At 39.6% G+C, this 15,038-nt stretch overlaps 1 protein-coding gene across 1 annotated transcript in view; it reads left to right on the forward strand.

The window, feature by feature from the left end:
* Nucleotides 1-15,038, forward strand: part of LOC100707122 (protein shisa-8) — a 115,250-nt gene that overhangs the window by 85,139 nt on the left and 15,073 nt on the right. Inside the window, exon 4 of the mRNA XM_005459451.3 lies at nt 10,556-10,672. Within this exon, the coding sequence (XP_005459508.2) occupies nt 10,556-10,672 (117 nt within the window). The remainder of the gene's footprint in view (nt 1-10,555; nt 10,673-15,038) is intronic.

The raw sequence follows: 15,038 nt of genomic DNA on the forward strand, positions 1-15,038 counted from the left end.
TAGTTTGGAGTGCTTTTGAATAAAGGCTGACTGGGAACTGGATTTAATGTGATTAAAAACTTGAAATGCTCTATCCTGTTAATTATCAGTCTTATTTGCCTGTGTTGGCTCTGCATGTCTGTTTTATGTGAATATGTTTTATATCTGCAGAATTCTGCATGTAAAACTTCTGTTGGGCTTTATGTTTTGGGGGGGTTTCTTACATTTTTGCAGCATTTACTGCAAAAGGCTCAATTAAATTTTTATTTATACAGCGCCAAATCACAACAACAGTCACCTCAAGGCGTTTTATATTGTAAGATAGACCCTACAATAATACATACAGAGAAAAATCCAACAATCACATGACCCCCCTATGAACAAGCACTTTGGCAACAGTGGGAAGGAAAAACTCCCTTTTAATAGGAAGAAACCTCCAGCAGAACCAGGCTCAGGGAGGGGCGGGGCCATCTGCTGCGACCGGTTGGGGAGAGAGAAGGAAGACAGGATAAAAGACATGTGCAGAGAGGTCTATTAACACATACTGAGGCTGGATGACACTATCAAATCTTGTAAGAGGCATTTAATTTGGAATTAAAAGTGTTATAGTTATCATGTTATATATATATCAAAGTACTTCTGACATCTGCAGCTGTTACAGTAGTGATGTGAACTGCTGACACGTGTTCTTGTAGGTTTAATGAACCTTACATGATTGAAGACTGCATTTCAAGTGTTGTTTAAGTGATGTGACATCATCATTTGTCAACACACATTAGATAATCTTTACCTCACCTCTAATTTACCTCCATTTCTTTCATCCTTTCATCCTTTCTTCTTTCACTTAGCTACCTCTATTTATTTGGACTACATCAACATGCTTTCCATAGTTAATTCTATTTATTCTGTCCATGCATGAGCATGTCTGTGTGTGTGTGTGTGTGTGTGTGTGTTATGCATAGATGTGTTCACTGCATTATGTAAAGCAATGAGCAGCAACGTTCAGCACATTCATTGTCTGTGCTAAAGGCAGAAAATAATGGTGTTATCCTGGGATAAGCCCTCATTTATCCTGCAAATAGAGTGTGAGGGGTAGGGGGGGGGGGGGGGGGGGGTGAGTTGGTGTGCGGAGCAGTTTTTGAAGAGACTTCAACATTGATATTAGTGTGCTGAAATGACTCCATTTACTCTATTTAACACAGAGGAACAAGAATAAAAGTACAACAAGTACAAAAAAATGTAAGAGAAAAGCAGTGATTTGCTGAGCAAAGCAGGGCGCGGGTACTTCTAGTCATTCATCAGTCTCTCTTCACATTCCTCTTAGTATTACCACAATTTAGAAGTATGGCCACTGGACAGTCAGCAGGTCAGTGAGGCAAAAATTATTTCATCATTGAATATTCACTGACGTGAAATGAAGAGAAACACTGAGCACCCACTTCACTAAAACTTACGGCAGAGAAAAAGAGGCAGGAAAATCAAAAAGAAAACATAGAGGTAGATGAGTCTTTCTCACATATTGGTTTCGCTGCTTCGTTCCATCGCAACAGATGGCCTACCGTCACAACAAAAGAGTTAGACAAGACAGGGTTACGGCGAAAAGAAGGTATATGAGGAAGGAAGGAGGAAGGATAGGCGGGAAGAGGCAGGTGCAGAAGTAGAAAGAGGCGCCTGAAAAGAAATGTAACAGAGGAAAAGTGACAGAAAAAGATTAAAAAAAAGATAAAAGTGTCAGAGACTTTGAGAATCAGAGGAAGAAAGAGAGGACACGCAGAAAGCTTTGCTAAGCAACAACAAAGTAATGCTTGAGTGTATTTTTTACAACACACTGAGACAGGAAATTATATTAATGAAGGAGGCCCATATGCTGCACACATGGTACCCACTCAAAGCTTTAACATGTAAACAGCATCCAGTTATCTAACCTATTCTTGCCTAGAGTTACTGAAGAAGACTGTAAATACCATGAAATATTTTTTCTGCTGTTCACAGTATATGTAAAAGGTTAAGTTTTGGCAGCACAATTAAATATGTTAAATTTGAATAGGACACCATGGGAGGCAAATGGTTAGCTTAGCATAGCAATAAAATGAAATACCACCACCAGATGTTCGGCACATAACCCACATTACCCACTTATAAAACAAGAAATTAGTTTCTACATATTTTGGTACTGATTAAACATTGATATGTAAACTTTATAGGCGCTGTTTGGTCGAATTTATGCCCTTAACATAAGTCTGCAGTCATGGCATACATCTTCTTACTTCTATGTCAGAGAAAATATTTCTCAAACAACAATGAACTTTTCTTTTAAAATATAAGCAGATGATCAGATTACCTTAAAACAAGCCTTCAGACAAAAGCAGGTGGATGACATAAAATAGGGAAATTCCCAAACAAACTGAAAACAACAACTGATGATTTCGATGTGTGGGACAGTCTGTGTTTGGAAGGATCTGTGGATTGAGAGAGACGTGGCTCAAAAAAGGGGAAAAAATGAGAAAACTTCTGTCTAAAAAGCTACAACTGCAGCAGGAGCTCAAGAAGGACAGTGCACATAATTATACAGATAAACAGTTAAACTCATACAGCGGGCTGAGTCACTCACTGGAACAAAAATCTATATAAATGAGGACTTCACAGATGCAAAAGAAGGAAAAGGAAGGAGCTGATGCAGAGTTTAATCTGGAGCTGATAGCTGCGACAGCGAGGGGGAAATTTCATATGTTGAAACTGATTACAACAACAAAAAAACTTATAGACTTATAATGACCAATCTACAATCTACAAAAGTTTGCTGTACAATATGATCTAGAGCTGAGCACTTTGCATTACACTGAACATCATCCACATGAACTGGAAAATCACACTGATAACAGCTTTTTCCTCAGCACCACTAGCTGTCACACTGATGAGCGGTTTAACAGTATTATAGATAAATATAAAGAAGTTATAGATGGTGTTAATAAATGTAAAAAGAAAACATCAAGTGACTGTAATGACACAGATGTAAAAACTGTAAAATGTGTATTTCAGGTATTTCCAAACCACTAACTCAAAACTTCAACTTATCACACCAAACTGGACAATTTCCTGACAGCATGAAAACAGCAACACTCAAACCTGGTGACAAATACCACCTCACAAATTACAGGCCTGGTTCTCTTCTCACACTCATAGAATTTCAGCTCAATTCAATTCAGTTATATTTATATAGCTCCAAATCACAGCAACAGTCACCTCAAGGCGCTTTATATTAAAAGGTCAAGACCCTACAATAATACAGAGAAACCCCAACCATCACTCAGCCCTGTATGAGTAAACTTGTTGGTGACAGTGAGAAGGAAAAACTCCCTTTTAACAGGAAGAAACCTCCAGCAGAACCAGAACCAGTGACGGCCAGCCGTCGCCCCAACCTGTTGGGGTGAAGGAAGGGTGACAGGACAAAAGACATAGAACAAAATACTAACGCCACAAAGAATTAAAAAAAAATTGCAGTTGGGATATTCCTTTGAACTAAAAACAATAAATCAAAAAATGAATCAAACACCATGAAAACATTCTGCAAATGTGCAGATCACAACTGATGTTAGCAGAGTGAAGCCAGCAGCATCTTGTCTGCCATGCTAAACTTCCTTGAGTTTCCCATCAAACACCAGAGGTTTATCCGGTCATTAACAAGACACGATCATGTACACGAGACACACTATAGATTTCAGTGGAATCAAAGTAAAGTGTGCACTGTTGTCCTGTGACAACAGCCATCTTTCATGACCACAAGGTGGCAGTAACACTTGGAAACAGCCTTAATGACACACCGCTGTTTGAGATGAAAGAGAGGAATCGCATTCACCTTAGTTTTAATTGATGTTTATTTTCAGATTTCATTAAGCAATCACTGCTCACCGTCTTTGTCCTGACAGAAGGCCACTGATCCAGGTGGCCTACAGTATGTGAGGCCACATATATGATTCTGTGCCTTCTGCTCTAATAAACTAATATGCACATCAGCATACATACAAACAAGTCCCTTGAACAGCTGGTGCGTTACATTAGAAACATGTGCTGTACACAAAGTATAAGAGACAAAACTTTGAGCCTGCTCCGCCCTGTCCTACCTCTGAATCCTCATTTTTGTCTTTTCCTTCTCTCACATAAAATGAAACAACCACAAACACATCCAGAGTGCTCTACAGTTCCACAGATGATCTTATATCACCCTGCACATCACTCAAACTGCGCCCTGCTAGTGTTCTGCACTGTGAAACATCAGACAATAAATTTAACATAAATATATTTATACACATTGTATTTTCAAGTTATGATATAAAGGTTGAAGTTGAGACAACGGCTGCTGTTTCATGACGAGTCTTTGCCATTAAACAACACTGAGCTCTCCTCGTCTCTCTCCATCCCACTCTGCTGTTCTTACATTTATTCCCCTTTCTTCCTCCCTCCCTCTCTCGCTCTCTATCTCTCATTAGCTGTGTGTGTGTGTGTGTGTGACAGTAGTCATTTCAGAGTAAGACTGGCTGAAGCCCTTGCAGCAGTCAACCTCTTTGATGTTGAGCCCTGCTGAATTAGGCCATCACCCAGCGGTGCTCTCCTGCCTGCCTGCCTGGCTGCACACACACACTCTAGTCACAAACACAAACAAGGTATGCTTCAAAGTACACACATACAAATCAAAACAAATACACGCTGGAGGGAAGCGTGCACATGCCAAACAGACATTATTTGCTGTAGCTGCTCACAAAGGTATTGGACACACACACACACACACACACACACAGGTCCACAAACATTTCGTCACTTTCAGTTTTCGCCTCTACACATTGTGAATTACATTCATGTATGGTAAAGTCCTCATTTTCTTCTCTGCTTCCATTTAATAAACATAAATTTGAATTCTTATCAGCGCTTTTCCTCCGAGGCCTCCATACTACAGTACATCAAAAACCGCGCGCAGCCTCGTGAACACACATGCAGAGGAAATGTGGGACATTCAGAGAGAATTTATTCACGAATACAAACTGCAGGAAATAATTTGTTCCTTTTCAATCTCTCTCACACTTTTTTTTGCGGAGGTATGAATCGTATCGCCACGGCTGAGGGGTAACATTTCCTAAATCATTAATGAAAACAGACTAGAAACCTGATATTTCATAAATGTGAAAATGAAAGGATAGCAGAAATATTTTTGTTTGAAAAAAGGTGAATAAAGAGGGATGATGCAAACATAGGACACTTACAGAAGCAGACAGGTTACAGAGAGAGAGGGAAAAAACCCTCAAAAGCAACTCAGTTTAAAAGTGTGTCAGGTGGATCCCAGGAACTGGATGGAGCAAGTGATGTCCAAAAAATATTTTTAAAATGCAGTGACTGAGAAAAAACAAGAAATATGCCCTAGGGCCACATAACCTAACAGGAAGAACACAAACAAACACCAAGAGAAAGGGAGAACACGGGGGTTGCAGATGAATAGTCAAAAAAAAGGAAATCCTCCTGTGACTTCTCCTAAAACCTCTTTCTTTACCTCTGTGGAAAAAACATGAACTCAAAGAAAACATGTGAAGGAGGATCTGTAAGGAGTTATGTGCTCAGAGAACCGAGCTGCACTACATGTTGACAACATGTTTGATCAAATCAAACAGCTGATGAAATCAATTCAAGTTTATTTATCAAGCACATTTTAGAACAACCAACATGCCGTGCATATTACAGGATAGAAAATATTAAAAAACGACTGAAAAAATACAAAATGCGTAATTTTTCTTAAAAGTAAAACAAAATAGGACAAAAGAGACCATAGAGACCAGTTGGTGATCGCCTGGTAACCACCAATTATTGAAAAAAAACGGGTATTTGCTGACCGGTTATCGAGCAGTCGTGGGAGTTTTTACTCTGAAGGTGTTGCAGTTTTTCAAGTTTCGCTGCCACTCTGTGGTTTGTTACTGGGTGTTAGCAGACAACAGTTGTTGTCTTCAATGTAAACAACTCACAACAAGGATTTGGGAGCAACGACCTCTGCGAATAGTTTCACTTAGTTAACAACTCAGGAAATACATATTTTTCCCTCACAACAACTCATATACGTGGCGATCGGACAATGTGGGCACAACATCATGCGAGAAATCTTTTTGGGCAGCAAGTTATGCAACTGAGGGTGGAAACTACATCAAAGTGGATGCAGCTAGCTAAAGCATGAGCTTTTGCTATGTCACATGATTATTTTAGCACCTAAAGTCTAGTTAGCCAGTAGAACATCTGCTATATTTTGCAGCCACTGACTGTACTTTTCATGCTGCCTGTCACGCCCTCCCCTTTTTGTCAGCCAATCAGCATTACCCACAAACTTACCCACAGCTGAGCTGTGAGTTAGGTTGTTTGAGGGCTGCACAATAGCATGAACAGACATAACAAGAGTAGCATAAAACAAGCATTAGATACTTTTCTTTGTTTGTTTTTTTGTCTTTTTTACTGTGCTGCTTCCTGTGTGCTATGTAAATGTCGACAACCTTGATTTCCAAGGCTGGGTTTTAAAAAATTACCAGTGATTGTCAGACTGAAAATGATGTTCACCCTCCTGCGACTGCCCCCTCATATTTTTTCTTCCTGTTCAATTAACCAGTTTAACTCCTGCTTTTAGCAAGGTATTAAGCATCTGTGACTGATGCAAAATTAATTAACAATTATTCTAAAGGCCAACAATGAAGCAATGCTTAAAATGAGGACACAGCTAATCCAAAGTGAGTTAAGCTACAATGTTAGATTCGCTTTAATCATTTTAATAGGGCTAATAATGTTTATTTATAGACCACTTCTGTAAACCCTTTTATTACAAGCAGATTTTTACTATAGCAGTGTGACACTGTTTGGCTTTGGGTTTTAACATATTGTTAAAGTTATGACATAAAACTGGAGGCGTGATAGAAAAGGTGTGGCACTGTGGATAATATGGACCCGGCTTTTACAGCCTTTAAAAGGCTCCGCTGCTTTTGCTTTTGCTCACTATTACTTATTACTTATCTTCACTGTTTCTTTTGGTGAAAAATGTGCAAGAGAGAAAAAAAGAAAGGAAAGAAATCCACTGCATTGCACGGATGCAGATACACTGAAAAACTGTATAAACTCTGTATATGGGTCTAATAGTTAAGCAATGGCAACGCTCCTGAAGTGCTTTTTGAAATGTCATTTGTAATGTGCGACATGTTGTTTTCGTGCCCTTCCTTATCACTGAAGGGCAAATGGCTTTTCACTCCAGTCAGGGCAGCAGCTATTCACCATCTCTAAGGACGAACATGTTCATAAATCTCGCTCTAAATATAAACACATGTATCAAAAACTATTTGAGAATACTAACACTAACGCTAAGCTAAACTTGTCTTACCCGTATCCCACATTTCGTGCTCTGTCCTGTGCCTCAGTATATTACCATGTCTGTCATAACGTTGCCGAAGGAGGATGCTAAAAACTCACTGAGCAGAAAAAGGACAAAACTAGTATGCGCACTGTTACATGTTATGCAGGGGTAACACAACAAAATCTTTCAAAAAAAACTCTTTGTCTCACTCTTTCACTCTCTTTCTGGTGGCCGGGAACAGCCCTGTGGTCAAACTGGAGAGTGGCCAGGGATCTTTCCATCAATTAGCTGTGTCTGCCTTCAACTCCCTGTCTTTCTGTCTGACCCTCTCATTATTTCCACTGTTGTTGGTTCACAAAAGGAGTGCTTGAGAACAAGGGATCCAAATGTAGGGCACTTAAAGAGCAGGAGCTATTGCTTTGAATGTTGTGCAATCGCTCACAATTCCTGCATAAATTAAATAAGTAAAGGAGTTTTAACTGTAGGTGGGTATTTGTTTATCGGTTGATTGATGGCTGCGCTCCTTTTAACTCTAGGTAGGCGAATGAGTGATGAGAGAGGCGGCATATGTGGTTCACACAAGACATTTTACATACACACACAGCTACACACGCATACACACGACTGGGCTTCCCTGCACTCCGTGCTACACAGCGTGTCATTACTGCATATCAATTACAAGGGGAAGTGAAGATCTATTTCTAATTCAATCAGTCAGCGCTGGTGTCACATCCCTCGCTCTCTGGTTTCTCTCCCTGCGTCTCCCGCGCTCTCCGGCTCGCTCTCCTGTTTCCCCCTCGCTTGATTCCCATTGATGCGTTTCAGCTATTGTGGGGCTGGTGGATGCGGGAGTCAGGTGTGTGTGTGCGTGTGTGTGTGCGTCATCCTCTTCGGGAAACAGTTTTAGCTAAGTTTTGTACTTCTGGAAAGATGACCCTTTCGAAGAAGGGAGGTAATCCTGGCCTGACCTTGTTTCTCCAGAAGGCTTGCAGAGTCTTTGAGACGCTGTGTTGTTATTGTCAAAGATGAGTGCAGTTGCTTGAATCAATGTATTCGATTGATTCCAGTGATTAATTGCAGAAACAAGTACTTTTGGTGATTAGAGTTGGGATTCTGTAACTCATTTTCCTCTAAGATTATTTTTTAATAACAAGAAATGTCATTTTTAAAACCCAGGATAACTCGGGAACAGGAGGAATTAATGACAAAGACCTGATATAGAATGAATAGTGACAGAGTGAACACTGGAGAGATGAGGGTCACAAGGTACAGGTGGATTCAATCAGACACTAACACAGGAAGCAAAAACACCAAAAACCACATGAGAAACTAACCTTCAACATAAAACAAGAAGTCAATTTTCTACCTTTAAATTCAGACTTATTCAGGTTATTGTACGTGGCTGTAAAATCATACGAAACATGATATCTAAACAATATTTACCCTGGATGCCATTAGCTTGGCCTCCAGTGAAACTGTGAGAAATGACCAGAATATGTCCTTCAACATGCACATATCATGGACTGCATCCTTTCTTCTGTGTAGCATCACTATAATTAGAAAGAGTCTCAGAGTGATGCCAAATTACTAGTTTGTGCCTTTGTTACTTACAGGCTGAAGTATTGTAATTTCTTGCTATCAGCCATTTCTAAAAGCTCCCTGAGAAGTTAATCTAAAATGCTGCAGCAAGAGTACAACAGGGACCTGGGAGATCATATTTCTCTCATCTTAGCTTCTCTTTAGTGGCTTCCTGCTAAATCCAGAATTGAATTTAAAAATCCTTCTCATATACGAGGTCTTGAATAATCAGGTGCCAACATATCTTAAAGACCTAATAGTATTATATTATCCTAACAGAGGGCTCTGATTGGTGGTTTAATTGTGGTTCACAACATTTTTGGGGTTTTTTTTTATAAAGTTTATAGTTAGAGCAAGATCAGGTGATGCTGAACCATCTCTTAATTATGCTGCTGATCTTTTCTCCTCCACTTCCCTCCTTGCACTCCCATAATGCAAAGGGGGATAAGACTAATAAGACGAATGGTTTATACTGCAGTTGTCTAGAGATTAAAACATGTGGTTTCAGTGGAAGTGAATGAGGCACTTCTGGCCATGAAGGTGTCAGGAGGGAGTATCTGGCACTACACAAAAAAATACTAATTCAATCAAATCAGTTTTTGCTGATATTTGACATGTCCAAGACTCTAATCCCCACCGATGCCCCATCCCCCGACTATTTATAATATGGGAAATCATTTTTTCTGTTTTGTTGTTTTTTAAAATAATGAGTAATTAAACTTGCATTTAAAGAGTTAAAATCCTGAATGTTTTGATCATTTTATAAGGGCTCAAGTTGATTAAGTAAAAAAAGAAGAAAAAAATGATTTTTTATGGCAGATTTTGTGCGTGTTGAAAGGGTGAAAATTTGAAGCAGCCATAAGGGTTAAATGAAAATATACACGACCATTCAATCGTCATAAAAAATACCAAAATAAATAAAATGGAGGTTGTGGTTGGGTGATGAGTGTCTCAGCTGAGTAGCTGTCAAGTTACAGTTGAATGCTTAGCTGTACGCCTGCAGGACTGTGAGCGGGCCTTTTCAGTTAGCCGATAGCGATGCAGCTGTGAATGTGCAAGTTCATACGACTTTCAGCGCTGTAAACAAATCTGTCAACTTTTCTGCAAGGTGTGTTTGTGTAATTCAGCTTGAGTTTTGAGTGCTCAATTTCCTTGTCAGCTGTCCTTGTTTTCACTCAAACAGGAGGCCTATGATAAGTAGGTTTTCTCGTGTCTTGTGGTTAACCGGCAGATGTAAAAATAACAAAAAATAAATAAAATTAAAAAACAGCTTTTTGAATATATTTGTTATTTTGAGCAGAAAAAGGACATTTTGTAATGTGGGCTGAAAGAAATGCACAAATCATGCCCGCAGCTAATCAGTTCTTGCATTCCCGACTAAAGAGCTTAAAGAGCTTTTGCATCACTTTCTGGAAATGGAAACACAAAAAAACATTTAAAAATCATCCCCATCCATTCATAAAAAACAATGTCAGCCAAATAAGGCCAGCGTTATAGAGAGGAGAGCTGCTTTTCTCTCTTTGTATGGTTTAAAGCTCTTATTCCTCTTGAGAATATTCTCCCAATTAGCATTTTCTTTGATCAACTTTTAGATATTTGTTTGATATTTGCTTCTCTCTCTGTCTTTCATAGATCACAACCATTTAAACAATGCAGCTTTATCTCCTCTGGGTCCAGCCATGGCTTTGTCTCACCCTCACAACAACCTGGGAATTGGCTTCAACAAGTACGCCTCACTCAAGGCTGTGGGTGAGTAACACATACCTACCCTGACTACATGCATACATGTTTACAGCTGTATGTTTGCATGCTTACTCATGGATGCAGCTACTGGTGGGCACATAACAAGTCACTTGCAGAACACAGACTTACTGTACAAAGGTCATCAAAGCCAAATGTGTACGGTAGTAGATCAAGTAACTCTTAAAAATAATGGGAGGTTTTGTATGAGTCTGACTCTTATCCAGATATTCTGAGTTATGAATCATGTTTGAGTGCTGTGGTAGAGTCTAAATTTACCCTGTTACACCAGATTACAGCAGCTGTGATGTAAATATTATGAACATATGAGCCCACCACCATGATTTAAATAATCACCCGTTCTCAGATATTGTTCTACCAGTTTGATATTACAAGGATTTAATGTTGGAAACATACTGCAGGCACTTACACAAGAGAAGAAAATTGGCTAAAAAAAATGAAAAAAATTACCACAATATCCTCACCACCATGATGCATAAATCAGAGCTGCAACAGAAATTGAAGAAGCTACTTTCTTCTATTGAGTTTTTGAGGAAAACAATGTTAGCAAGGCTCTTTCATGCACCATAGCATCATCCAGTTTAAACTTTCATTTTGGTCTCTGCAGCTAAATATTAGACACATTATGCCGAGAAGCTGTCACTGCCGAGCAGGAGATTAGAAGCAAGGTGCACAGATGCGCACACAAGGCTGATAGCAAAGCTTGGGTTGGTTTGCGCTGTCATCAATAATACACACATAACTTGTCCAAATATACAGCAAAAACCAGTGGAAAACCCATCAATATGCATGCTGGATGTACAGAGACAAAACATAAAAGTCAGTTAAATTAAAGAAGACAGCAAGCGCGCTGTGTGCAATGGGTGAGTTCAACCAGTATAATACTGGCAGGTCCTTCCTGGAAATACTGATCATAACTCAGCAGTGTGAGACTGGTAAAACCAGTAATGATGATGTACTTGTACTTGTAGTGGAATGGTAACTCAGCTGGTTCACATTATAAAACCAAAGCTGTAACATACGCGTGCACACACGACAGAGACTGGCTGAGTGACAGTAGAGTGTGGCCAGCAGCAGGGTGAAGCATCTAGTTCACGCCTCAAGCTTGCCCTGTGAAAATACATGAATAAACCAACATATCGCACACTCGTACACACGCAGGATGTTGTTCATCCAAATGCAAATGCACACTTGAGGGAGGGAAGTGTAAACGTGTAGATGCAAACACGAACCCGCACACAAACGTGCACAAACGCACCTTCTTCATGTGATCACTTCAGACAGATAAGGACACTGTGACAAAGATGAGGAACAGCAGCTTGGCACATGTGCATGCATTGTTTATTGACATGTAAACGCAGATGTTATTGCAGTAGTTAATGTGTGGATTAAAGTAACTAAAAAATGTGGCAACGGATTGACTGGTATCATTATGCAAGTTTTCAGTGTTTAGGAAATCAAAATAAACGAATTAAATGATTTTGCCATCACTGGCTGCAGATTTGAACTGATTATTACTTATAAAACATTTGGAATAATGCCTCTTCCACAGAGGCAAACCTCATTCCGCCTCACACTGCTGGTTCTAGATTGGATCAGCTGGTGGGAGGATCTACTGTGATTGGTTGTTGTGTTGTTTAGATGCATATACTGGGAGTGATTTGAATTGACGTGGGCGGGACCTGCAATAAACTTTCAAGTGAGTGACTGAAGAGACTACCAATCAGAATGAAGAATACCATTAATTGACGTATGACCTTCAAGTAAATATATTAGAGGGTCACCTAGGCAACTGAAGCCCTGCAACTTGATCAACTATTAGCTTTGAAGTCATGTGTGACTTCCAGCATGTACGCGATTTTAGGCATCATGGCAGCCACACTGCTCTGTTGTTAGCCATATCTGGCTACGCAGTCACCTAATCCCCAGACAAAAGCAAATTAGAAACGCAGACCTTTCACTCTACATGCACTATTCATACAAAATAACTTCAACAGTGTTGCACTCTTTGAGTCAGGGCAACACTGTTTATTCTTGGGATAACCAATAGTCCAACGTTAGGCTACCTGTTAGCAACAAATAGGCAGATTGATAAAACATTAAATGAACAACTAAGCCAGGTTCACAACTGCAGCTTTTAGCGTCATCACTTGCCGAACAGAAGACAATTAAACCCTTCGGACTAGATCTAATCTAGCTCCAGTCCAACCTTGGAAACTTACACAACTAATGTTCAAAGTGAAGTCTGAACATTTGTTCAGCAAAGGTAATTCTGTCTCGGGTAACACTACAAGATTGTCGAAAATGTGAATAATACATAGTGGCTGTAGTCTTGCCTACATATGCATATACACAGACAGTAGTTGTCTGTAATAATGTGTCTGTTGGTAAGGCTGAAATAAGACACCTGACTCCAAACTTTCACACAGAATTCCCAAAACTGGGCCTGCTGTTAAACTAAGGTACATTTATTTCTCAGTTCAGTCAACAGCAATTTTAGGAGCTAAAATGTTGCTTTCAAAAAGAGAGAAATATTTAATTTCTTTACTTAACATTACAAGATTTGTATTGCAGCCATCAAGTAATTTAAGTGATTCCTTGCAGCAGAGGCCACGTGGTGCTGACTATTGTTTTCAAGGATGAAGAAAAAGTTGATAGTTTATATTAAACACATAGAATTAGGACACTAAGCTGGCAAAAACTGAGGCCAGCAAAATGTGGTGTGACTGTGGAAAATAACTGAAGAGAAAAAGAGCAAGAATGAGACAATCTCATCTCATTATTCTGCTCAGTGACTGGGAAACAAAGGCCGACTGCAGCAGCAGCAATCCCCTATCCACTCGTCAATGAGCGTCGGCCACATTTCCCTGAAAAATACTTCAAAGTATCACATCCTTCACAGACGGAGGTGCAATAACCTCCTCTCTCACTCGATGTCTAGGTATTGAGTTAAGACTCTGTTTGATGACCCATAGGCTCTTCTCTGTTTTGTAACTGCTTTATTTCTGTCTCACACACACACACATGCACAGTTTTAGAGTGCTCTGCTTTTTGTCATCAGCGATGCTGATCATCTACGCTCTGTAACTATGTACCTAAAAGCTTGCACAACACACGAACAACCTATGACCTCTGACAATGCCCTCTATATCTTCTCCAAAAGCTCTCTGAGCACATCTGCTTTAAAAATAAATCTGTTTCTGTGACAGCATTCATGTGAGATATGAAAACTGTGTGTGAAAGACTTGCATATGTTATAATGCTCTCATCATCACATTGTGTCAGAACATTTCGAGCAATTTGTTTCTTTTCAAATCATTCCTCTACAATCACTGGATGTGGCGCATAATTTGTGAATGAATAATTTGACAAATATGGAAATATGATTTTTTGTTTTCTTGCAACAATCTAATGAGATTCATGTCTTTCAGCGAAGCTCAACTTAAGAGCTGCTGGTCAGCAGATTGTGTTTTATTCAGACAAAGCCAGGCTAACTGTTTCCTCCTTATTTTATTCTTCATACCGCACAAAAAACAATCCTATCAGCTTGTGCTTGTTTCACTTTCAGAAGCTTGTTCTCTTAGAGTTCTCTATTTCTTGTCATTTCTTTAAGTAGTCTTCAGGAATAGTTCTCCAGACTTCTTGAAGGGCATTCAAAGCTCTTCTTTGGATTTTGCTTCCTTTTCATTCTGTTCTCTTTAAAATGATCCCACACTGCTTCAGTGATGTTGATGTCCGGGCTCTGGGGAGGCCAGTCCATGACTGACAGTGTAACATTGTGTGTTTTTCTATCCAGGTATGTTTTTACTGCATTGGCAGTGTGTTTGGGATCAGTGCTAAAAAATGAAGCCTACGCCAATCAGAAGCTTTCCAGATGGTATTGCATAGTGGATCAAAATCTGATGGTGCTTTTCTGTGTTTACACGTTCTGTCGCCCCAACATGACTGCCTGAGATGCAGCCCCAAACCACGACAGAGCCTCCCCCGTGTTTTATTTATGGCTCTAGACACTCGCTGCCTCTTTCCTGACCTCCTCTATATGTACTGACAAAGATTTGAACCAAAAATTTCAAATTTAGATTCGTCACCCCATCAGACCTGTAACCACTGATGTTCTGACCACTGACAGTTCTTGCGTAATTTGGCATACCTCATCTTTTCTGTTTTCCTTCCTTAAGGATCGCTTCTTGACAGCCACACATCCACTGAGATCATTTTTTATGAGGCTACAGTGAACAGTAAACTCCATCTCTCAGGTCTGGTGTCAGGTCTTTGCTCATTTTTTTCCTATTTCCTAAGCACATGATTTTCAAATCCATCTGCTGTAGATACTTTTTAAAGACCTGCAACTATT

The sequence above is a fragment of the Oreochromis niloticus genome, linkage group LG4 (assembly GCF_001858045.2).
Source record: "Oreochromis niloticus isolate F11D_XX linkage group LG4, O_niloticus_UMD_NMBU, whole genome shotgun sequence".
Lineage (NCBI taxonomy): Eukaryota > Metazoa > Chordata > Actinopteri > Cichliformes > Cichlidae > Oreochromis > Oreochromis niloticus.